Source organism: Aquarana catesbeiana, linkage group LG08 (assembly GCF_042186555.1).
Source record: "Aquarana catesbeiana isolate 2022-GZ linkage group LG08, ASM4218655v1, whole genome shotgun sequence".
Classification (NCBI taxonomy): Eukaryota; Metazoa; Chordata; class Amphibia; order Anura; family Ranidae; genus Aquarana; species Aquarana catesbeiana.
Genome location: NC_133331.1, coordinates 21,216,514 through 21,242,572, shown reverse-complemented (window position 1 = coordinate 21,242,572; position 26,059 = coordinate 21,216,514). Strand labels below are relative to the sequence as shown.

General features: G+C 43.5%; 1 protein-coding gene across 2 annotated transcripts in view; it reads right to left on the bottom strand.

Moving 5' to 3' along the window:
* Nucleotides 1-2,208: 2,208 nt before the first annotated feature.
* The window catches only part of LOC141105223 (killer cell lectin-like receptor subfamily G member 1), a 49,205-nt gene continuing 25,354 nt past the window's right edge, over nucleotides 2,209-26,059 (bottom strand). For both annotated transcript variants that reach the window (XM_073595113.1, XM_073595114.1), the window contains 2 exons: nucleotides 5,187-5,308; nucleotides 2,209-5,032 (listed from right to left, as the gene is read on the bottom strand). In XM_073595113.1, the coding sequence (XP_073451214.1) occupies nucleotides 4,909-5,032; nucleotides 5,187-5,308 (246 nt within the window). In that variant the 3' untranslated portion in view covers nucleotides 2,209-4,908. The remainder of the gene's footprint in view (nucleotides 5,033-5,186; nucleotides 5,309-26,059) is intronic.

The window sequence follows — 26,059 nt, the reverse complement described above, 5'->3', positions numbered from 1 at the left end:
TATTTTTACCTGGTCACCTGGCTAGGAAGTCTATTGTTTTTCAAAAGAACAAGCTGTACTGCAGATGTCTCAGTTACGGAGATGAGACAAGCCATTTGACACTGCCAGGGGTGCTTGCAATGATCAGCTTTTATTTATTGATGTAAAACCTTTATCCCAAAAGGAGAAAAACGTTTGCTGTAACTGATTTTAAAGTGTTGGCTAGAGTTTGGCTTCAATGTGTTAGTGTATTTAAATCTGCTAGTACATCTAACACACATGCACACACACACTGATAATGTTCTGTCTGCTGTGCTCCTTCATCCAAGGGGTGCTCAAATACAGGGGGTGTGTTACTGGCCAGATCACTACAAAACAGAGGGGAAAAAAGCCTAAAAAAGAAAATGAATGCAGCCACCACATCTAATGATTGATAAGCTGCAATCTATTAAATTTTTATTTTTGGGTTTAATGCCATGTTAATGTGTGGCACATAACAATGAAACATAATAGACTAGTGCAATATAGGCAGTTATATATGTATTATTATTTTTATTAATATCTTTTTATGAAGTGTCCAAACCATTATCCAATATCATCTTGGGCTTGTAACAAAGTGCAACTTTCACATACATGTACATACGTTTGGAATACATGTGCAATTAAGGGAGAAGTACGGGTAAAGCTCATTTGGCTGTACTTCTCCTTTGGATCACAGGAGTGCAGTTAGTTCTGCACTCCTGTGACCCGTTTTCAGCAGACAGCGGGCTGACGTCACAGAGCCGGTCCAGGCTCGGACAAGATCCAGACACTGGAGTCGGGATCCACCCACATGCTTGCACCGGCACCTGGATCAGCCTCTCAGTGAGCCACTGAGAGTCTGAGCCGGTCGCTCCCACCCCTCCACAGCCCAGCACTCTAGTAAGTGCAGGGGGGAGGGCAGAGCAGAGAGCCGGTGATTGACAGTCAGCAGCTCTCTGCTCATGGAGCTCTGAGAATTGAGTGATCAGCGGTGTTTGATCGCTCTGTTCATAGTGATAGGGCTGGTGGCATGCAGCATCCACCTAGGTAAGTATGGTTAACTGCTTGCCGACCAGCCGCCGCAGTTGTACTGCGGCAACGTGGCTCGGCTGCGCGAATCGCCGTCATGTTATGTTGCTTCTAATTTTGGCCACTAGTGGCACGCGCCCTGCTCGGCCACAGAGCCGATGCGAGCGCCCAGCGGTCCGTCATCTCCCCTACACAGTCCCCTCCCTTCTTCAGTTAGAGCACACTCTAGGGAACACAGTTAACCCCTTGATCGCCCCCTAGTGTTAACCCCTTCCCTGCCAGTGACATTTATACAGTAATCAATGCATTTTAAAAGCACTGATCGCTGTATAAATGTCAGTGGTCCCAAAAATGTGTTAAAATTGTCCGATTTGTCCGCCATAATGTCGCAGTCCCGATAAAAATCGCAGATCGCCGCCATTACTAGTAAAAAAAAAAAAATAATAATTAAAAAAATGCCATAAAACTATCCCCTATTTTGTAGACGCGATAACTTTTGTGGAAACCAATCAATATACGCTTATTGCGATTATTTTTTACCAAAAATAAGTAGAAGAATACGTATCGGCCTAAACTGAGGAAAAAAAAAAATTTATATATTTTTGGGGGATAGTTATTATAGCAAAAAGTAAAAAATATTGCGTTTTTTTCAAAATTGTCGCTCTTTGTTTATAGCGAAAAAAATAAAAACCGCAGAAGTGATCAAATACCACCAAAATAAAGCTCTATTTGTGGGAAAAAAAGGACATCAATTTTGTTTGGGGGCCACGTCGCACGACTGCGCAATTGTCAGTTAAAGCGAAGCAGTGCTGAATAGCAAAAAGTGCTCTGGTCAGGAAGGGGGAAATCTTCCGGGGCTGAAGCGGTTAAAAAAAATTTGGATTATGGAATATGGAATTATGGAAAAATGGAATATGGATTTACCATACTTCTCTTTTAATGCCCATCTTTTGAAACTGAAAAACAGATTAGCAAAGTTCTATTTGCTGAATGGTAGGTGTAACGAGCCCCTTGCTCGCTCGGTTCCACTCTCCTGACACTCCTCTGCAGCAATAGAATCAGATTGCAGATCCCAACATCTGATGGCTCAGTCATCCAATGCTCCGGGATTAGAACTACAGCGTGTGCTGTTCTAACCCAGTTGTGATAGCTCAGAACAAACACCAGGCAGGCTGTATGTAAGTTCAACCAGGAATCTCTCTTTATTGACAGGAATACAGTCTCTTTTATACAATACAAGAGGAGATGCAGACCTGCTCATATTACTCTAATAATACAGCTGTAACCTAATTAACCTAATTAACATGAACTAATTAACTAATCCCTTTAGACAGCCTAGATGACTCAGACATGACCTTTAGGCCAGACTGGCCGTCTTGTAGTTCAGAAAATCCAATCAACATTATCACAATAGCAGAGTTAATTAAACACAAACAATGATGGGGATCTAATGACTCTTAGATCCCATACTAGAGATTTATTTACAATACACATTTTAGCAGACAACAGACAGGTAGCTGGAATTGATGACATTAGCATTTAACAGTAGGAGTCCCAACGGTAGGAATCAGTCACTATTCTAATATGGCAAATCCAGGGTCCCCAGAGTCTGTGTGTCCTGGGGGACCAGGACCCGAATTCACAGTAATACCGCCTCAAGGGTCCCCAGGCATACAGCTCACAAAGAGCACCGTTCCCCCAAATGCCAGGGCCCACGATCGATCGGCAAGAGGCTAGCATACAGTCCCCTCCAAAAGTCTCTCTCCTGGCTAGGTCTGTCACAGTAGGGTATGTGCAAGGTATTTATTTTTTATTTTTAATCTTGTGAAACCATCTTTGTCTATTTAGAAAAGGTAAAGCAGCTCTTTTTGTTGTGTTTGGTGCATTGTGCGCATGCAAATGATTAGTCTTCAATTCCTTTTTCCTACATCCGGGCTTTTTATGTATATGCACAGGATGAAGTATTTGGATGGCTCCCTGGTAAACTTGCCCTCAATTCTGTTAAGACTGAACTCCACACAAAAACATTTTTATAGGTAGAACTCTTTAGGCCTCATGCGCACTGGACATTATAATAACGTTATAAAAACGCCAGTAGCTTTGCAGTAAGTTTTTCAACTTTTTTCAACTTTTTTAACGTCTTTGCAATAGCGTTTTTTTTAGCGTTTTTCCGCGTTAGCATTTTAGAGGTTTTTTTTTTTTTGAAGAAAAAAATGTTTTTTTTTTTTTTTTTTCAATGGATCAAAAACATTAAGGCTCCATGCACACTGGAGCTCATAAACTGCAGTTTATTGGACTTTGGGCGTTTTTTTTTTTAAAGCCCATAAACTCCACTCTATGTTAGCCATGGTCGTTTTTTAGCTTCAATGAGCAGTGGAGTTTATGGGCTTTTTTCTGAACGCCAGAAATTCGCATTCAAAGTGCCGTTTTTCACCACCCAAAAAACGTCAAAAACCGCCAAACGCCAATAAACGCTCATAAACGCGGGTTAATTAGCATTCGGCGTTCTATTTTTTAAATGCATTGTGGGAGTTTGGAATGCATTGTGGGATTTTTGGAGTGTCCTCTGTGTATTTTTATTAAAAACGCCCATAAACGCTAACGCTAAAAAACGCTCATAAACGCTAGTACAAAACGCTGTTAAAAGCACGTTTTTCATTCAGAGTTTTCTGCAAGCAATCTGGCGTCCAGAAAAAGCTTTTTTGAGCTTCAGTGTGCATGGAGCCTAAAAAACGCTGGTGAGCAACGTTTTTGAGCGTTTATCAGCGTTTATCAGCGTTAGAGTGTTTTTACAGCTGAATAACGTCTCTCAGAATCCAATAGTTTTGGGGTTTCTTTACTGCTCAAAAACGCCACTGCTCAAAACTGCTGATGTGTGCATGGACACATAGGATACCATGATGGAGAGTTTAATTACTGTAGAAAAAAAATGTCTACAGCCAAAAACAGCTGCTGTAAAAACGTCAAAAAACGTCCAGTGTGCGTGAGGCCTAGTAATAGTCACAAAATACACAAATACACTTTGTGAGCACCAAATGCCTTTGCAAACCACACAGATAAGACAAGACCAGTCCCCCTGCACAAGGAGATAGAGTAGAAGTAAACGGTCTTTATTACAGGGAATTTCACACTGGATTACTGCACAGATCTGGAAGAAATACACAAAGCTCACCGAGATTCAAGAAGAAGACACGTGATGAATGGATTAGGTAATTTTTGCTAATCCTGGAGTTCAGCTTAAATGTAGAACTAAAAGAAAAACTTTTTTTTTTTAATTTTGAATAGAGCAAGAAGGGGTTAAGTCAGATTTGTTTGTTTCCTATTGGGGAGATTTCTTTCACTTCCTGTCCCATAGCCAAAACAGGAAGTGAGAGAAAATCCCTCCAAAGTGAAGGAATTCCAGGGTGTCACCAGACCTTGTGTCCCCATTGGAAGATTTCCCCTCTATCCCTGTTCTGGTGGCAACCCAAAATTTGGGATTGTCTTTCACTTCCAATGATAATGGTAAACAGGACAAATAGAGAGTGTGAATCTCCATACCTGGGGCACAGACATCAATAAAAACCTGCCAGGGGTTCTAATCAATCTCTGGGATGTTGCTTTTAGTTATACTTTAATGTTTATAAGTGTAGCATTGTTGATACTCTGAATTCTATAAGCAGGACTTCTAGGGGCACACTGACATCGCTATGCAGCTTCATCGCATATTTGCTAATGTATGCAATTAAAATCACTGATTGGAAATTAAATTAGACCGGCTGTCTTTGCTCACTGGTAGGGCCTGTGCTGGAGTACTTGTTTGGCCCTTTGTAGAGGTCATCTTCTTGTATTATTTGTATTATGGATCAAGCAGAGTGTCTGTATGTTGGGAGGAATCTGTCAGATCTTCAGGGATCTCTTCTGACAAATCCAGTTGTGTTTAGATTGACAGCGATCCTTTCTATATCCAGCAGTTGCATGTATTTGTACACAGCTGTCTGTTGATTCTCCTGATATCTGAAATCTGGGAAATAAATAACAATGAGTAGTTATGAGGATCTATTGTTTTCTGGATGAATATTTATATGTAAAGTGTTGTGTAAATTGATGGCACTATATAAGTAACTGTAATAAAACACATAAATAAATATTCTCAGTGTAGATGAAGAGTCACTTACAGGCTGGTATTATAGAGTCGACCGTCCACCCATCTCCATCCATCTCCATCTCTGTACAGACCAATCCAGAACAGTTCCTTGGCTTGTCCTGCTTGCAGTCTGCTGAATCTTTTTATAAGCTCCTAGGAGAATAGAACATTATCTGTCACAATCCAGATTATTAGTATTAATGGAGCAGAGATTCGTCAAACTGGATTTGAAGAGTGGTCCGACCGGGAGACCAGTTTAAAGGATAACAAGGAAGAGGTGGGCAAAGTGCACTACAGGGAAAGTGGGTGTGGCTAAACAATTAAGGCTCCCCCTGGTGTAGTAAATGACATACGTCCCCCTTCAGCAAATATACATATTAGTAGAACATTAATTATTTAAAAAATATAATTAGCATGTGTATACAAATAGATACTGGCATTTGCAACTAGTATTCAGAAAAGGAGATACTATAAATATACAGAAAATGAGGTATCAATGATTACACTCAAGATACAAGAGAAGTATACCTCTCAACTTTTTGAGCTGGGAATGAGGGACACCTATCAGCAAAAGTATGCAGGCATAGGACACACCCCGTTGCCACGCTCCCTTAAAGGGGAATTGTACAAAAAATACAAGATTGGTTAAACCCACAATTGCTTTTTTTACCAGTACTATTCCTTATATTGGCTTTTGGAATTTACAAATGCAGTAATTTAGAAATCAGATGAAAGGTTTAGTGCTGGAAAACCCTTTTTGATAGATAAAAAGTGCATTTTATATACATCTATATAGATCAGACCAAAATGAGGGACAAATGAGGAGGAATGAGGGACATTGCTCCAAATCAGGGACAGGCCCTCAAAATTAGGGACAGTTGGGAGCTATGGAGAAGTGGTATCTGGGGGAATTTACTAAAACTGGAGCACTCAGAATCTGGTGCAGCTGTGCATGGGAGCCAATCAGCTTCTAACTTTAGTTTGTGCAATAAAGCTTTGACAATAAAATCTGGAAGCTGATTGGTTTCTATGCAGAGCTGCACCAGATTTTGTATTTTCCCATTTTAGTAACTCAACCCCAATGTGTAGAATCCATACATACAGAGTAAGAACAGATACTGAGAATTACACCGGTATACAGGACAAGAGAAGTAGTACTGTGCAGAGGGTGTGGCTGCTTGTGGAGCAGCTGAAGTCTGTGTGGTGCTGAGCTCCTCTGATGTCTGGTACAAGCCCAGGGTTGGGCTCCCCTGGGCGGGGATCTCTCTCAGGAGAGTCCCAGGCTTTCCGGCCTACACAAGGACTGTCTAGTGAAGCTGTGGTTGGTGGTGAAGCCGGAGCACAGAGCTCTGGGAATGGGAAGCAATCTGCAGAGACTGTAAGTAGACGTGGAAATGTTTGTATGAAAAGTACCGATAATACTGATAAAAGGAAGTCTGGAGATGTTATTCAGCAAAAGAGTTCTCAGTCCAGCCAGTCATTGCAGGCCCAGCAAGCCCAGCACAGTGCAGCTCAGTCTGTTCAGAGACATGTTATTATCTCTCAGCACAGTCCAAACTCTGGAAGTGCAACTCAATCCAGCCAGTCATTACAGTCAATGCAAACCCCTCAGAGTGGGGCTCATTCAGTCCAGGAACTTACTAATACCACCCAGTACAGTCCAAGTTCTGGAAGTGTGATCCAATCCAGTCAGCCATTACAACCACAGCAAGCTCAGCAGAGTGCAGCTCATAGAGCTCAGAGTGGAGCAGAGACATCGGTTTCTCCCAGTACTCCTCGCAAATACACCAGAACTTCCTTAGAACAGAAAACCATTAAAGAGAACTTACAACAGTGTGTAATGGTGGGCAGCAGCCAGGGACGTTCATCGCGCTCTAAGTTGCAGCAGAATAAAGAGGGGGGTGGTAATAATTTTCCACAATCTGCCCCAGTGAAACCATCTACACCCAGCAGAGACCCTCAGACCAGCACTGGTAATGGGAAGGTGGATCAGGATTTCAAGCGTCCTGCAGCCGCGAAGCAGAAAGTGTTAAAGTCTGAACCTGCGCTGCACCTGGCTGACAAGATTCCTTTCCTTGTAAAAAGAATGGAGTCCCTGAGAAAAGCCAAGACTAGGATCCAGAAGCAGATTGACTGTGTTTATAGACTTAAAGCTGCCAACCCCAAGAAGGAAATTTTATATGACAGCAAACTGAACTCCCTGGGCATTGAACTGGCCGGTGTGTCAAAGGACATTGATACTGTTCTGGAAGAACTGGGACCAGTGGCGGAGGTGTACCACAATCGTGATCAATTTGAGGCGGGATTGAGTGGAAGGATTGAGTCTTCTACAGAGTCAGACTCTGGGGATCCGGTCCAACGCACGCAGCCACCACATGTGTCTCCTGAAGGGAAGACTGTGCAGCCTCTGGAGGACAGTGAGGTTGGAGTAGATCCTCCTGCTGGACTTCCAGCTCTGGAGGGTGGTGGGAACATCAGTATAACCCAGCAGACATTCACAGTACAGGAGACTCAGAGGAGTGACATGGTGCACTCCCAGTACATGGATTGTGAGAACAGTGCTGCTGCCACTAGTACTCCTGGTGGGAGCCATGCTGGGGGGACTGGTGTTCATGGTGGGAGCCATGCTGGGGTGACTGGTGTTCATGGGGGGAGTAACACTGGGGTAACTAATAATGATGATATGAGGTGCAGTGATGATGTCACTAATATTGATGCGGTGAATAATCCTGATGTTATCAATGCTGGTATATCTGAATGGGGTCATCAGCAGTCTGAGGGCTCTGAGAATGTAGCGATGGAGGAGTCAGTTCAGAATAACCCTCAGGATTTCCCCCCTTTGGTGGATCCACCACCTGCTCCACAAGGGAATGCTGGTCCATCTGGTCATGTCCCTCCTCGGAATGCCTGGAGCCGTGGGGCCCCTTCTTTTTCCACCAGTAACAGTTATACTGGTCAGGCCTTTAAGAGAAGGAATGTGGTCAGATTGAAGCATAGGGGTTCCAGAGAGGAGCTCCCTGATAGGAGGTTTGTAGTAAGGGAGTTGCTGTGTCATCAGATGGGGTTTGCTCCTGCAGACATACTGGCAGTCATCAATCTCCCTGACAGACAAGGTTATGATGTCAGCTTTAAGCTCATGTCTGACTTAGACAGGTTCTGGGCCAGTTTCAGTGGTTTGCGGGACAAAGAGGGTTGGAGGAATTTCATCTTTATTCCCATCTCCAAACCTGACACAGCAAATGTTACCATCATGTTCTGGAATGAGTCTGTGCCCCCCCAGGATGTTGTCATCTGGCTCAGAAGACATTGTGAAATGGTTTCTGAGTTGACAAAAACTAAAGACAGTGATGGGATCTGGACGGGTGGTTGGAGGGTTCTTGTTAAGTTGAGGCAAAGTAACAATGTTACCCATCACCTGCCAAACTCCTTTTTCATTGGGCGGGAGAGAGGAGTTTGCTTCTATGCAGGTCAGCCCAGGTTATGTTATAAATGTGGTAAATCTGGCCATGTGGCGAATGTTTGTACGATCCTGAAGTGTAATCTTTGTGGGGAGGTTGGCCACATCAGTTCTACCTGTGAGAAGGTTAAGTGCAATCTGTGTGGTGGGCTTGGCCATTTCCATAGGGATTGCCCGGAGGCCTTCCATAATAAGGATGGGGAATCTGCAGACAATGAATTGTTGGCTGCAGCAGAACAACTAGAGGAGGAAGCTTTAATGAATGGGGCTGTATTGACTAGGGAAGAGGTGGTCCCGGAGGTCCAAGAGACTACTTCCGGGCGGGCGGACAGTGTTCAGCAGGCTGAGGAGCAGGCTGAGGAGCAGCCGGCCCCACACTCTTCCTCTGTTCCAGTTCCTGTCTCTGTGAAGATCACTGGTCAGAAGAGGAGGAATAAAAAAGATAAGTCTACCCGTAAACCCGAAAGTGACTGGATATTAGTGCAGAAGTCAGCTAAAAAAGTGAAAGGGGCACCAGAAGTGGGTACGGCACTTTCCACCAATAGGTATGAAGCGTTATCAGATTCGGATGTGGGTTCCTATTCTCTGGAGGCCCAGGAACTGGAGCAGGAATTAAAAAGGGTGGGAAATGAGTATGCGACTGGCTCAGAGGATGACCCGCCCACTAAAAGGCGTCCGCCCCCTGATCCTGGATCCGCAGAATCTGATATGGAAACTGGTAGTCAGTAGAGTGACTCCGATTCTGACTTATAATGGGGGTCTTATTTTTTCTCCTCTTTGCTGTGATGGCAGGTTTTTCTCTAAACATTGTCTCCAGCAATGTGAACAGCATTAAAAACAGGAGGACAAGGCATGCCGTTTTTGAACACCTCAGGTACCTGGATGCTGATGTCTATTTTTTACAAGAGACACATCTAACATCTGTTGGACTTATGCGGGAGGCAGAGAGGGAGTGGCACACAGGACCCTCATTTTGGTCTTTGGCTGTGGAGCCTTATGCAGGTGTTGCCATCCTTTTCAATACTAAGGATGTGACGGTGCATAGACTCACTGAGGTGTCAATGGGAAGATGTCTTATATTGGAGGTAACAATTCACGGCAGGAGACTCCGATTAATTAATATATATGGGCCTCAAACAATAGCAGGAAGAATTGGGTTATTTAATGATGTGAAATCATATCTTTTTACATCAGTCCCTGTGGTTATGGTAGGAGACTTTAATGTCACTAGGACATCAAGTGACCGTTCTTCTGGTAGGGTGGTGGGTAGTGACTCCAAAGTTCTTAATCGTATTATTTTGCAAACCGGTTTAAGTGATATTTTTGCACAAAATGGCAGGAAGCCAGGCTTCACCTTCTTTCGCGGTAATATCAAAAGCAGACTAGATATGGCACTGGTAAGTCCTACAGAATTGGTGACCAATATGAGTGAGAAGCTGGTACCTTATTCAGATCATGTGGCCCTTTACTTTTGTCTGGGAACCTGTAAGCATCCTGATATGGGCAGGGGGCTATGGAGGCTAAACTCTAATCTTTTAGAAGATGTATCTGTCCAGCAACAAGTACAGAACCTCTTGCAACACCATGATGAGAGACTAGACTTCTATGACTGTACTGCGGATTGGTGGGAGGATGTTAAAAAGGACATCTCTTCTCTCTTGAGGAAGTTGTCTGCTAAAATGGGGAAAAGTAGATATAGCCATTATCTCAGGCTGAGGAAAGAGCTGGAGTCGCTTTATTCTGGCGGGTTGGAGGCAGGGAGGAAGATTGATCAAGTAAAATCTGAGCTAAGTCAATATCAATATAGCAGATACAACTCCCTGGTATTTGAACGGGATTATGGATCCCCAGGGACACCTGATCCCTTTGAAAATTGTAGGGACAATGTGACTAGGAAGTTAATGACGGGCCTGAAGGATTCCCAGGGGATTTTGCAGGAGTCTCAGGAGGGTATTCTGGGAGTGGTAAGATCATACTATGCTGACTTATTTCGGGAGAAGGGTTTGGATAAGAAGAAGATGGCACAGTTCTTGGAGGCGGTTCCAGGTCCTGTTGTTGATAATTTGGATTTTTCTCCTTTGACAGCAGACATAACGGTGGAGGAAGTTAGGGAAGCTATTGATAAATTACGTCAAAAGAAGGCACCAGGACCTGATGGCATTACAGCTGAATTTTATAAGAAATTTAAAGAGCTCCTGGCTCCGATTCTTGTGGATGTGTTTAAAAGTTGTTTGGAGAAACGCCTGATGCCTCCATCCATGAGAGTATCATCCTTAGTTCTGCTGTTCAAGGGTAGAGAACCTAATGACATCAAGAACTGGAGGCCTATAGCCCTTTTAAATGTAGACCGGAAGATTCTGGCAAAAATATTATTTTCTAGGTTGAAGTGTTTTTCTCCAGCACTATTGACAGACTGTCAGTATGGCACGGTAAAAGGGCGGAATATTTATGGTGCTCTCATTTCCCTGAGGGAAGCTTTTGAGAGGTGTAAGGTTCTTAGGCATGGGAAGTATATGGTGAGTTTAGACCAAGCTAAAGCTTTTGACAGGGTTGACCATGGGTATCTGTGGGCGACTTTGTTAAAGTATGGTATCCCAAGGTTATTTGTTGATTGGCTGAGAACTTTATACTGGAAAGCTGAGAGTTTTCCACTTATCAATGGGTGGCAGGGCGGTACTTTTGGGGTTGAGGCTGGGGTGAGGCAGGGTTGCCCCTTGAGTCCCCTCTTATATGTTTTTGCCATTGATCCTTTTTTGAGATCACTGCAGGAGTGTGATTTTCGGGGGGTACCTGTGCCCCATGCCTCGGCCCTATCCGTATTCGCTTATGCGGATGATGTCACTGTAGTGGTGTCCACCTCCCATGAGGCCCAGTTGCTAGCAGCTTCCATTGGAACTTACTCTGAGGCCTCTGGGTCTCTTGTCAACTTTGAGAAGAGTGAAGCTCTCTGGACACTGCAGAGTGATCCAGATTTTGATCTGCCCCAGTTTGCAAAAGCTTCAAGTTGTCTTAAGATCTTAGGGGTTAAGTTTGGAAGGGAAGATAATGCCAGGCTAAATTGGGAGGAGAAATTGGATGCTGGTAATGCAAGGGTTCAGCGATGGAAGAATTGCAAGTTGACCTACAGAGAAAGGGTCAAAATGTTGAAGACGTACTTAATTCCTATCTTTCTATACGTCTCTATGGTTTTTCCGTTGCCAGAATCTTTCTCTGCAAGGCTCTTCAGTCTGTTTTTTCAGCTCTTCTGGGGTAATAGACTGAATCCAATAAAAAGAGGGGTTACTTACCTGCTGAACAAAGAGGGTGGGTTGAATATGATAAATCCTAAGGTGTTTTTTGATTCTCTGTTTCTTAAAGTTAATTTTGGGTGTTTGGACTCCGATGTTGGCCCTCCGTGGGTAAACAGTGTTAGGGCCTGGATATTGCCTCGTGCAGAGTCCTGGATGCGAGGCGGTTCTCTCAAGAGGAAGAGATGTACTCAGGGTTATCTCCCACCATATCTGGACTCAGCTCTAAAGTCTCTGAGGAGGTGGGGGATTGAGAAATCCTACCTTGAAAAAAGTCCAAGGAAATTGTTATACCAGAGGATCTGTAGGACCTTTTTCTGTTCTCCACTTGTACTCAGAGACTGCACTACAGCTGTTATGGAGGAAAGCTTAAAGTTGTTGAATAGCCCCAGATTACCCTCAAAGTTTCATGACATTGCCTGGCTGTCTCTCTATGGGAAGATGTATGTGAGGGGGAACATGAAAGGTCTGGCCGCATCTGAAAGGATCTGCCCTTTGGGCTGTAATCAGGAGGAGTCCATGGAGCATTTCTTGGTGGATTGTTGGGGAAGCCGTGAAGTCTGGAAGGAAGTAGCTGCTGGAGTTGGGATCCAAAGGTTGGAAAACCTAAGTTGCTCAGACAGGCTTTATGGTGTTCCCCCAACAATACACGGTGTAGATAGAGGGACAATGTACATCATCATTACCGTAGTCAAGTACTATCAATGGCATGCAAGGACTAAAGTTGCCATGCATAATGAACAGTTTATCTCCAGTAAAATTGCAGGTTTAGTGTTATCCGAGTTACGATGGATTAAGGGTTTGGAAATTAGGAAATGTTGGAGAAGTATAGACTTATGGAAAGGAGTCTTATTGTGACATTTATTTCCTATTAATGCCCTTTTTTAACTGCTAAGTTTTTGACCTAAACAACATGTCAGTAATTGTTGTATTTATGTTATTTTAAGTCAGTTAGTCTGTTATTATGTATCTTGTTTGTTTTTACAAATAAAAATCTCCATACATACAGAATTAGAACAGATACTGAGAAAGTGATGGTAATTCCCCTCTTGTGCAATTGACATCAGAACAGGCATCCCAATTAGGCTTCACACCAGCATTGTGGCCTTTGCTTGTGTGCAGGCGGCCTATTTCACTCTGGGGACGCAGCAGCAGTAGGGACACAGTCACAGGTCTTAATTTGACTTTACCTGAATTTGTGTCTGAACAGGTGTGCTTTGGTGATTGTGTGTGATTAAACATTGTACACATTAAATACAGAAGTGAGATGATACAGTATATTACAGATTTGTTCCTAATTCCTCCAAGTGGACTGATGCCTATAATCAGACCTAAATTAACACCTAGCAGCTGTCAACGAGTACCTGACAAGACTTTGTAGGTTTGAGGCTGTAGATAAAGTTATAGACAATTATCCCACAAACCTTTAGTCTGAGTTCACACTATTGCGAATTGGATGTGGATTTCCCCGCATCCAATTCCTATGTCAGTTTTGGAGCCGGTTCACATATCTCCGTAGCAGCTCCGGTGTGAATTGCACAGGAGTCCTGTGCATCTTCTGGTCTATTTCAGGCCCAAATTCATTCCAAAATTTGCACTGAAATTGGACCTGAAATGATGAACGAGGAGGCACCGGACTCCTGCTGTGAGCTGCTCTGTCCCTCAGTGTGACCCCAGCCTAAAAGAATCTTCATAGACCTTGTAACGGCAACTCAGCAAGGAAGAGGAGCTCTTTACAGGCTGAGGCTCCAAACAGTCTGGGAATCACCACTCATTTTCTTAGATCAGAGGAAATATGTTTTTATTTTATTTATTTATTTATTTATTTATTTTTTATGGTTGAACTGGATGGTCTTTTTTTTTTTCAACCTGACTAACTATGTTTTCATCCCTCTTGAGATCCAGAATATTATTCCTGGGGACATGACAGCTATTCCTTCTGATAGTACAAGCTATGAGTTGAATGCCAGTTGAAAATGGTATGCCCTGGCCTTCAAGCTTAAAGTGGGGTACACACTATGAGAAAATCAGAAGAAATATTCCAAATGAGGCACAACTATTTAATTTTTGTATAGTGTATACACAGAGACATGGAGAGTGTGGGACTTTAAGGGTACATCATATGAACGAAAACACAATTATATAAAAATATACAAATATTTACCGTATATACTTGAGTATAAGTCGAATTTTTCAGCCCTTTTTTTTGGGCTGAAAGTGTCCCTTCGACTTATACTCGAGTCACCGCCGTCTGTCTGCATGATCAGCGTGTCATGCAGGCAGACGGCGGCCGGCGTGTGATGATAGTGTTCGGCGGCTATTCCAGCTTTCAAAAGCCGCGCCTCCTGCTCGTCTGTGATAGGCTGAACGGCTGTCAGTGTACAGCCTATCACGGACATTCTCTCATCCTCGTCCGTGGTATGAGAATGAGAGAATGTCCGTGATAGGCAGTCAGCGGTCAGCCTATCACAGACGAGGAGGAGGAGCGGCTTTTGAACTGTGGAATGGCTGCCGAACACTATCATCACACGCCGGCCGCCGCTTGAGGATGGAGATCGCCACAGGGAGGCTGCACAGGACACAGGACACATGCACACAGGACACATGCACACAGGGACACAGGAACACAGGACACACATGTTAAGGACAGGACACATGCACACAGGGACACAGGAACACAGGAACACAGGACACACATGTACAGGACACACATGTACAGGACACACATGTACAGGACAGGACACATGCACACAGGGACACAGGAACACAGGACACACATGTACAGGACACACATGTACAGGACAGGACACATGCACAGGGTACAGGTAGGCTGCACAGGACACAGGTAGGCTGCACATGCACACAGGACACATGCACACAGGACACATGCACACAGGGACACAGGAACACAGGACACACATGTACAGGACAGGACACATGCACACAGGGACACAGGAACACAGGAACACAGGACACACATGTACAGGACACACATGTACAGGACAGGATACATGCACACAGGGACACAGGAACACAGGACACACATGTACAGGACACACATGTACAGGACAGGACACATACACAGGGTACAGGTAGGTTGCACAGGACACAGGGAGGCAGGCAGCTGCAGATGGGCATTGTTGACCCTCTGCATTTATCACCCTTGTCTTATACTCGGGTCAATACATTTTTCCCAGTTTTTTGTGGTAAATTAGGGGCATCGACTTATACTCGGAACGACTTATACTTGAGTATATACGGTATTAGAAAAAACACTTTAAAAAGTAGTGAATACAGTTTACAGTCACAGTCATAGGTATACACACATCATCTATCACTGACAAATGGAAGTACTGTAGTCACATACAACTAAATATAACCACCTCCAAAAATTTTGACATGTTTCGCCCAGACCGCTTCATCAGGAAAAGAACGAGGATATTTGATTAGTAAATATAAAAGCACATGATATGTTCAACCTAGATGTGTAGAAAACCTCCAGCACTGGGAGAAAAGACCCGGGAACATTTTATTTAACTTGTGAGGTGTCAGATATATTCTGTGGATCAATTTAAATTGGATCAATTTATCTCTAATAGCAACCAATTGAGAGAAGGGGTAATCCAACAAGTCTTCCCAATCTTCATTGTCTATATCGGGAACTGATGGCAGGAGAGCCTTGTATAGTTCTGAAAATGATTTAGTTAACATGTCATCGCACAACATATTTTCAATGTCTGAGGTGTACAGGTCAACTGGGTATATGCCAAACTGAGCAGAATAGGCATGGCAGAGCTGCAGATACCTGAAGAATAGGTGATTGGGGAGGTTAACCCGTGATTTCAAGTCATTAAAAGGTAACAGCTTACCATCAGGACATACATGGCCAAGTGTCTTGATGCCCCTAGATGCCTGACGGCCGGATCTGGAATGAGCTGGAACTTGGGGAGGGTTGGATTGAACCATAAGGGGGGGGGGACCAAAGATGAGTGTCAGCAATGCGCTTGGGCACCTTCAAACACCAAGCCCTGAGCACTGCCCGCATTGAGAGTGTTATTGGGAGTTATATTCGCTGTCCCCGGTAGGGGAGAAGGCGTAAAGACATGTAGGAGCCCAAATAAGCTGCTTCTAGTATGACAGATAAATTAGTGTCATCCGAAATTGCCCAATTGTGGGCATGTATAAGAAGTGCTGCCAAGAAGTATGAGTACAAATCAGGACATGCTAGTCCCCCCTGGATCCAGGGTCTACATAATGTTTTCTTGATGAAATGGGAAGGAGTGGATTTCCATAAGAAGGAGGAGAGCAAGGAGTCAAATTTTTGAAGAGCTTTTTAGGAATCCACACGAGGGAATGTCTCAAAATTTTCATTTTGATTAGGTTAATTCATCCAATGAGAGAAAGCAGGAAGTTGCCCCATGCTGTTAGTCTCTGCTTGGTAGTATGTAACAGTGGGTATAGGTTTGGAGGAGCAAAATCCATTGGATGTTACATAGTTACATAGTAGGTGATGTTGAAAAAAGACAGAAGTCCATCAAGTCCAACCTGTGTGTGTGATTAGAATGATGTCAGAATTACATTGTATATCCCTGTATCTTACGGTCGTTCAGGTTCTTATCTTATAGTTACTTGAAACTATCAATGCCCCCTGCTGAGATCACCGCCTGTTGAAGGGAATTCCACATCCTTGCCGCTCTTACAGTAAAGAACCCTCTGCGTAATTTAAGGTGACCACGAATCTTGTTAAACTCCATTCTGCGAAAAAGTTTTATCCCTATTGTGGGTAGGGATGAGCCCGATGTTCGAGTCGAACGTAAGTTTGCCTGTTCGCCGAATCCCATGCTGTTTTTTTCAATGACTTATGTGTATTGCCGCAACCGACAATTCATTATAGCCGCAAGTAGTTTTAAATGACTTTTTTTCCTTTAGAAATGTCATTTTGTGCATTGACTGTTGTAAACACGGGAAACATGCGCCACATTACAGGCATACTATAGACACCCCACAGGTACGAAATTTAAAGGAATATTTCACTTTTATTGTTTTACTTTAAGCATTATTAAAATCACTGCTCCCGAAAAAAAACGTCCGTTTTTAAAACTATTTTTTGCATTAATACATGTCTCCTGGGGCAGGACCCGGGTCACCAAACACTTCTTATGACAATAACTTGTATATAAGCCTTTAAAATGATCACTTTTGATTACTCATGTTCGCGTCCCATAGACTTTAATGGTGTTCGCATGTTCAAACAAATTTTTTGCCTGTTCGCATGTTCTGCTGCGAACAGAACCGAGGGGGGGTGTTCGGCTCATCCCTAATTGTGGGGTCACCAGTACCGTATTTGTATATTGAAATCATATCCCCTCTCAAGCGTCTCTTCTCCAGAGAGAATAAGTTCAGTGCTCGCAACCTTTCTTCATAACTAATATCCTCCAGACCCTTTATTAGCTTTGTTGCCCTTCTTTGTACTCGCTCCATTTCCAGTACATCCTTCCTGAGGACTGGTGCCCAGAACTGGACAGCATACTCTATGTGCGGCCGGACCAGAGTCTTGTAGAGCAGGAGAATTATGCATGCCAATATTCTGTTTGCTTTGTTAGCAGCAGCTTGGCATTGCATGCCATTGCTGAGCCTATCATCTACTAGGACCTCCAGGTCCTTTTCCATCCTATATTCCCCCAGAGGTTCTCCCCCCAGTGTATAGATTGCATTCATATTTTTGCCACCCAAATGCATTATTTTACATTTTTCTACATTGAACCTCATTTGCCATGTAGTTGCCCACCCCATTAATTTGTTCAGATTTTTTTGCAAGGTTTCCACATCCTGCAGAGAAGCTATTGCCCTGCTTAGCTTAGTATCGTCTGCAAATACAGAGATTGAACTGTTTACCCCATCCTCCAGGTTGTTTATGAATAAATTAAATAGGATTGGTCCCAGCACAGAACCCTGGGGGACCCCACCACCCACCCCTGACCATTCCGAGTACTCCCCTATTTATCACCACCCTCTGAACTCGCACTTGTAGCCAGGTTTCAATCCATGTACTCACCCTATGGTCCATGCCAATGGACCTTATTTTGTACAGTAAACGTTTATGGGGAACTCTGTCAAATTCTTTTGCAAAATCCAGATACACCACGTCTACGGGCCTTCCTTTATCTAGCTGGCAACTCACCTCCCCATAGAAGGTTAGTAGATTGGTTTGGCAAGAACGATTCTTCATGAATCCATGCTGATTACTGCTAATGATACCGTTCTCATTACTAAAATCTTGTATATAGTCCCTTATCCCCTCCAAGAGTTTACATACTATTGATGTTAGGCTAACTGGTCTTTAATTCCCAGGGATGTATTTTGGGACCTTTTTAAACATTGGTGCTACATTGGCTTTTCTCTAATCAGCTGGTACCATTGCAGTCAGTAGACTGTCAGTAAAAATTAGGAACAATGGTCTGGTAATTACTTGACTGAGTTCCCTAAGTACCCTCAGGTGCAAGCCAGCTGGTCCCGGTGATTTATTAATGTTAAGTTTCTCAAGTCTAATTTTCATTCTGTTCTCTGTTAGCTATGGAGGTGCTTTCTGTGATGTGTCATGAGGATAAACACTGCAGTTTTGGTTACTGAAGCCCCCACGATTCCCTTGTGAAGACTGAGGAGAATAAATTCAATACCTTTGCCATCTCCCCACCCTTTATAACCAGATGTTCTTCCTCATTCTTTATGGGGCTAATATGGTCTGTCCTCCTTTTTTTACTGTTTACATACTTAAAGAATTTCTTGGGATTTTTTTTGCTCTCCTCCGCTATGTGTCTTTCATGTTCTATCTTAGCCATCCTTATTGCACCCTTACATTTCTTGTTGCATTCTTTATAAAATCTGAAAGCTGATGATGATCCCTCAACCGTGTATTTTTTTAAGGCCTTCTCCTTTGCTTTTATATGCATTTTTACATTGGAGTTAAGCCATCTAAGACTTTTGTTCGCTTTTTTAAATTTATTACCCAATGGGATGCATTGGCTAATGCCCTTATTTAATATGCTCTTAAAGCAAACGCATCTCTCCTCCGTGTTCTTTGTTCCTAAGATTTTATCTAAATTTATGCCTTCTAGCAAGGTTCGTAGTTTAAGGAAGTTGGCTCTTTTAAAATTCAGTGTCTTTATATTCCCATTATGTTTCCTATTTGTGTGATTTATACTGAAGCCAATTGACCTGTGATCGCTGTTACCTAAATTGCCCCATATTTCCACATCCGTGATCAGGTCTGTATTGTTGGTAATCAGTAGATCCAGTAACGCTTTATTTCTAGTTGGTGCGTCTAGCATCTGACCCATAAAATTGTCCTGTAAGACATTTAGGAACTGGCGAGCCTTAGGTGAATGCACGGTTCCCTCCGCCCAGTCTATGTCTGGATAATTAAAATCCCCCATTATGATAACACCTATAGCATACTCCCAGAATTATTTTCCCCTTAGCTTCATTCCTTTGGAGCTCTACCCATAAGGATTCCACCTCTTCCCTAGCTCCCTTAGTGATGTCATCTCTCGCATTCACTTGTACATTATTCTTTATATATAGGCATACTCCTCCCCCTTTTTTACCCTCTCTATCCTTACAATAAAGGTTATACCCTTGAATGTTTGCCAGCCAATCATGAGAGCTGTTGAACCAGGTCTCTGAAATTCCCACATAATCCATATCCTCCTTGTACAACAGTATCTCTAGTTCACCCATCTTGTCCGCCATGCTCCTGGCATTGGTGAACATGCCACGTAGTTTAGACCGGGCGCATATTATCCTCTTATTTCGTGCTCCGAGATTGCAACTAGGACTTGCTACTATACTTACCTTGGGTTAATGTGCTTTGGTCAACCTACCACTAATGCCCCCAATACTACCCTCTGGAATATGTTCCGCACTGACTATCTCTACCTGTGGATCTTCCCACCCATCACCTATTTTAAAAACCCCTCTAACTTTTTGGCCATCTTCATTCCCAGCTGATCTAATGTAACATTAATTCCTAAGTATCTAAAGGATGTTGTCCATGTGAGAGGCAAAGCAAGTCAGCTACCACCTGTGCCCCCTCATCTATGGGTAAGATTAAGGATTTCCTCCAGTTTACTTTTAGACCAGATATTTTAGCATATTTATCTAGAATTTGCAGGGCAGCATGCAAGGAGGGCCCAGGGTCATGTAGGAAGAGAATGAGGTCGTCGGCATATAATGCCAGTTTTTCAGTTATTAAACCTACTGATGTCTCAAGGCAGAGGCCAGAGGTTCCATTGCCAGGGAGAATAGAGACGGAGACAGGGGGCAACCCTGTCTCGTGCCTCTCTCCACGGCAAATGTAGGGGAGAGATCACCACTTAATTTTATTTGCGCCATGGGGACTGATATAAAATATCAATCCACCTATGAAAGTTTGGTCCAAATTCAAAAATCTCCAAAACCTTGGCCATATATCTCCAATTGACTGTGTTGAAAGTTTTTTCAATATCTAAAGCCACAAGTACCCTTATTGCCTTATCTCTTGGAGGGATTTGGAGGTGGGGAAAACCGTTCGTAAGTTTGTATCTGTGGATTTACCTGGCATAAATCCAGTTTGATCTATATCAATGAGGTTGAGGAGCACATTGAGCACCCTGGTGGCTAGAACATTGGTGAGTATTTTAAGGTCATAGTTTAGTAGGGAGATTGGTCTATAAGAAGAACATTGTTGCAGGTCTTTCCCCGGTTTTTGCTTGGTACATGGTTTGGGGTAATGTGCCTATGTCTAGACATGTGGAATAAAGTGTTTGTAACTTAGGGGCTATTATGGATGCTTAGGTTTTATAGAATTCCCCTGGGAGACCATTGGGTCCTGGAGTTTTATTGTTGTTAAGGATCCAATAGCTGCTTCAATTTCAAGCACTGAGATTGGTGCTTCTAAACTTTACACGTCTGCTAAAGCTAGGGACGAGAAAGATAGAGCCTGAAATTCTTCTGCTAAGGTCATGTCAGAAGGGCAGATAGCCTGGCTATATAATGCCCTATAATAGGAATGAAATTCTGCCAAAATATCTCCTAGATTAGTAAGCCAATCTCCATTAGTGGACATGATAGCAGGGATAACAGTTTGCATATGAGGTTCACCAGGTTGGCCAACAGCCTTCCATTTTTATCCCCAGATTCAAACGGTTTATCAGCCATAACTTTGGCATTAGACTGGGTTAAAGAGGTATAAAGAATCAATAAGTCACACCTCGCCCGGGCAAGTTGGGAGAACAATGCAGGGGAGGAGTCCACTGTAAATGCCTCTGCTGCCTCGGCCTTCTGTTGCTCCAGGGACCTAGTATGGGAAGAGAGATCCCTCTTAGCTACCATAATAGCTGAGATGTAATCCCCTCTGACTCCCCTCTGACCTCTGCACCGCTCCAACAGCCGGTAAGACCGGAGCATCACAAAACAGAAAGTCTATGCGGGATACTGAACCGTGAGTGGCCGAGAGATGAGCAAATGCATTATCCAATGGATGCTTCCATTGCCAAATCTCAGTAATACCAATGCCAGCAGCCCATGCCGACAAAGCAGAGTGAGGAGAACGTGTGGGATTGGAAGGATCCAGTGTCCCATCCAGGATGGCATTAAAATCGCCCCCTATTACAAGTTTGGCAGCCTGTAACGGAGCAAGTTTTTCATATATAGTATACAGAATGGTATGGTCAAAGGGAGGAGGTAAGTACACATTCACAAAAGCCCACGAGGTAGCATGAATGTCTAACAGTAAAATAATTAATCTACCCCTGTGATCTGTAATAACTCTCTCTACTGTGTCAGGCAATGATTTATGTAAAAGGATGGTGACTCCTCTGGCATAAGTTGAGTATGTGGCATGAAATGCCTGACAAACCCAGGACCTTCTGAGGGCTAAAATTGTATTGATCATTAAATGGGTCTCTTGAAGAAACAAGATATGTGGTTTATAGGAGTTGAGGTATTTGAAAAGTAAAGATCTTTTAAATGTATAATTTCACGGATATTCCATGAAATATGTAAAATTTTCATATAATCGGTTAGATACTTTAGTTTTGGTGGAATAGGACACTAACCCAGGAGTCCCCTCCGAACCCAAATGAGGCCAGAGGAGGTGCCATTTAACAATAATACAACCACCATAACCATACAAAGACTCCGCACCATAAAAGAAAAAAGAGCAGTTGAGCAGTTGTATAACTAGTATAACAAATGAATGCCCTATCACCTAGCCAAAACCCCAACATAACCTGGCTAAGGCAAACTGAGTCCCAAAACATAACCAAAGTTCTGCAGTACATTCGATGGACAACGTAGTGGTTACCAACGATTCTTCTTTTTCCCATAGAACCTTGACAGTCCTTCACGACTGCTTTTTCTGGTCTCTATAAAAACAAACCGTGGGGGGTAGGTGTGTATCGCGCGTTAAGGTACTCTCAAGTTAACTCCAGTACTTGTAGTATAGGAAGTAGGATAAGGCAATCCAGGATATGGAAAATTTGTGCATCAGATGAAGTTTCGTGATAAGAAACCCTCATCCCAAGGTAGTCAGCCAGACATCAGCATCCGCCGGGGTATAAAAAAAAAAAACGAGCTGCGCCATCATGTTGGACTAGGAGACAGCTGGGGTAAAGCATGCTGTATTTAATGTTTTTATCTCTGAGCCATTTACAGACATTGTTGAAGGTTTTCCTCTTTCTCTGCAATTCAGCTGAAAAATCGGGGAAAAGAAGAACAGAGGTATTGCTGTATTTCAGTGTGGGGTGCCAGGGGGCTTCAGAAAGAATCCTGTCTCTGTCACGAAAGTTAAGGAAGTGGACCAGGAAAGGCCTAGGAATATTCCCAGGGATGGCTCGGCCCGTGGGCACCTGATGGGCTCTTTCTACCACATAGGTAGAAGAAATATCTGTAAGGCCCAGCAGGGTTTTGAAGAACTCCTCTGCGAATTTAGATCTCAAAGATGTGAATCGCTTCCTAAACATCCGCTCTTTCCGCATGGAGTCAATCTGGTCAGTCATATGCACCCTACGGGGAGGAGAAGTTCTTGCATCAATAGACATCAACGATGCATATCTACATGTGCCAATTTTCCCCGCTCATCAGAAGTTTCTGCATTTTGAGGTGGAACAGCGCCACTTTCAGTTCGTGGCCTTGCCCTTCGGGTTAGCCACCGCTCCCCTGGTATTTATGAAAATGTTGGCCCCAGTACTAGCAAGACTAAGGGGCCAGGGTATAGCAGTAACGGCATACCTAGACATCCTGCTACTGGTAGATCAGTCAGTAGCACGGTTAAACCAAAAGGGTGTCCAGAACGGTCAGGTACCTGGAACACCTAGGTTGGATTCTCAACCTGGAGAAGTCATCATTACAACCATTAAAGAGACTGGAGTATTTGGGCTCGGTCACAGATACAGCCCAGGAAAGAGTGTTTTTGCCCCAGGCAAAAGTCAACTCTATAAGAGAGCTGGTCCAGGTGGTCAGGGCAAGGAAGGGTCCTTCCATTCTCCTTTGCATTAGGTTGCTAGGGAAGATGGTGGTTTCATTCGAAGCAGTTCCCTACACCCAGTTTCATTCAAGACTGTTGCAATACAGTATTCTGTCTGCTTGGAACAAGAAGAGCCAAGCTTTGGATTATCCAATGAATCTGGCCCCAAAAGTGTGCCAGAGTCTCAGTTGGTGGTTAATAACCAGGAATTTACAGAGAGGATAATCCTTCAGTCCGGTTACCTGGAAAGTAGTAACAACAGATGCCAGCCTATGGGGCTGGGGAGCAATCCTAGAAGAGACCACTATCCAAGGGAAGTGGTCAGAGTCCGAGAAAACCTTGCCTACCAACATCCTAGAGATTCGGGCAATACGTCTGGCTCTAATGGCCTGGGTGTTCAGGTTACGGAATTTTTCCATCAGGATACAGTCCGACAATGCCACAGCAGTGAACTATATCAATCACCAAGGGGGCACTAGAAGTCACGCAGCCCAGAGGAAGGTGAACCATATTCTGGCTTGGGCAGAGGAACATGTTCCTTGCCTATCCACAGTCTTCATCCCAGAAGTAGAGAATTGGCAGGCGGATTTCTTGAGCCGCCAACAGTTGTTCCCGGGAGAATGGCCCCTACATCCCGATGTCTTTCTGGCTATATGCCAAAGAGGGGGTACCCCGGACTTGGATCTGTTGGCATCCAGATTCAACAAGAAGTTGGACAGCTTTGTGTCAAGAACAAGGGATCCACTCGCACACGAGACAGATGTGTTAGTGACCGCGTGTTATTAGTTTTCACTGACTTATGCATTCCCCCAGTTCAGTTGCTACCGCAGCTTCTTTGCAGGATCAAGGAAGAAGGGAAGCCGGTAATCCTAGTAGCTCCGGCATGGCCCAGGAGATCCTGGTATGCAGAGATCATGAGGATGGCAGTAGGAGATTCATGGTCTCTTCCATCTCGTCCAGACCTACTGTCGCAAGGGCCAGTATTCCATCTTGTCTTAAAGTCGCTAAATTTAACAGTTTGGCTGTTGAAGCCCACATCCAAAAGAGTCGAGTGCTTTCAGGTTCAGTGATTACCACCCAGATTAATGCTAGAAAGCTGGCCTTTAGGACCATTTATTATAGGGTCTGGAGGGCCTATGTCTCCTGGTGTGAAACCAAGGTTGGCACCCTTGAAAGTATGTCATAGGTAGAATTCTTTCCTTACTACAGTTGGGGGTAGAAATGAAGCTAGCCTTGAGTATGATCAAGGGTCAGATCTCGGTCCTGGCAGTATTTTTCTAAAGGCTTATACAAGGGGTAACTCGGATACATCCGCCAGTTAAGTCACCCTTGTGCCCATGGGATTTGAATCTAGTTCTGTTAGTTTTGCAAAGACAGCCCTTTGAGCCAATACATAGTATTCCTTTGCTTCTTTTGACAAAGAAATTGGTGTTCTTAGTTGCGGTAACCTCCGCAAGAAGAGTGTCAGAATTGGCTGCTTTTTCCTGTAAAGAGCCATACTTGATTATTCATAAGGACAAGGTGATGTTGCGTCCATACCCAACCTTTTTTGCCTAAGGTAGTGTCAGGTTTTAATCTGAATCAGGATGTTTCCCTGCCTTCCTTTTTTCCAGAACCTCATTCTGCAGAAGAAAGATTGTTACATTCTCTCAATGTAGTGAGAGCAGTCAAGGCCTATCTGAAGGCGACAGCTCAGATACGGAAAACAGATGTTTTGTTTGTGCTGCCAGAAGCCCCCAGAAAGGGCCAGGCAGCATCAAATTCAAAAGTTGCTAAGTGAATTTGTCAGGTGTTTAGTCAGGCTTATAGTCTGAAGAAAAGGGTCTAGCCTTTTCAGGTTAAAGCGCACTCTACCAGGTCAGTCAGTGCTTCATGGGCAGTGCATTACCAAGCCTCTGTGGCTCAGATTTGCAAGGCCACTACTTGGTCGTCAGTACATACATTTACAAAATTCTATCAGATGGATGTAAGTTGGCAGAAGTTTGCCGCCTTCGGGTGCAGTGTGCTGCAGGCAGCAGTATAAGTCCCCACGCCGGGTGGCGGCCGCAGCTTTTGTTTGTGTTTCCCTCTCCTCAGATGGCATTGCTTTGGGACATACAACAAAGTAATTACTACGGTGCTCTGTGTCTTGTGATGTACGATAAAGAAAATAGGATTTTTATAACAGCTTACCTGTAAAATCCTTTTCTTGGAGTACATCACGGGACACAGAGGTCCCTGCCCTCTTGTTGGGATATATATATAAATATATATATATATATATATATATATATATATATATATATATATATATATATATATATATAAAATGTATTGCTTTGCTACAAAAACTGAGGTACTCCCTGTATGGGAGGGGTTATATAGGGAGGGGGACTTCCTGTCTTTTGAGTGTACCAGTTTCCATTCACCTATAGGTGGCGAATAAAACCACATAGTAATTACTATGGTGCTCTGTGGCCCGTAAAGTAATCCAAGAAAAGGTTTTTACAGGTAAGCTGTTATAAAAATCCTAATATTTGATCAATTTGCATCACCATTGGTTTTCTGAGACAAAAAGCAATCAACATAATTCCCCCTTGGCTGAGTTGAAATCGATCAGGAGCTCACTAAATATATTGAATGAAGGGTCTATATTGTGTGTTTTTATTGAATTCAGT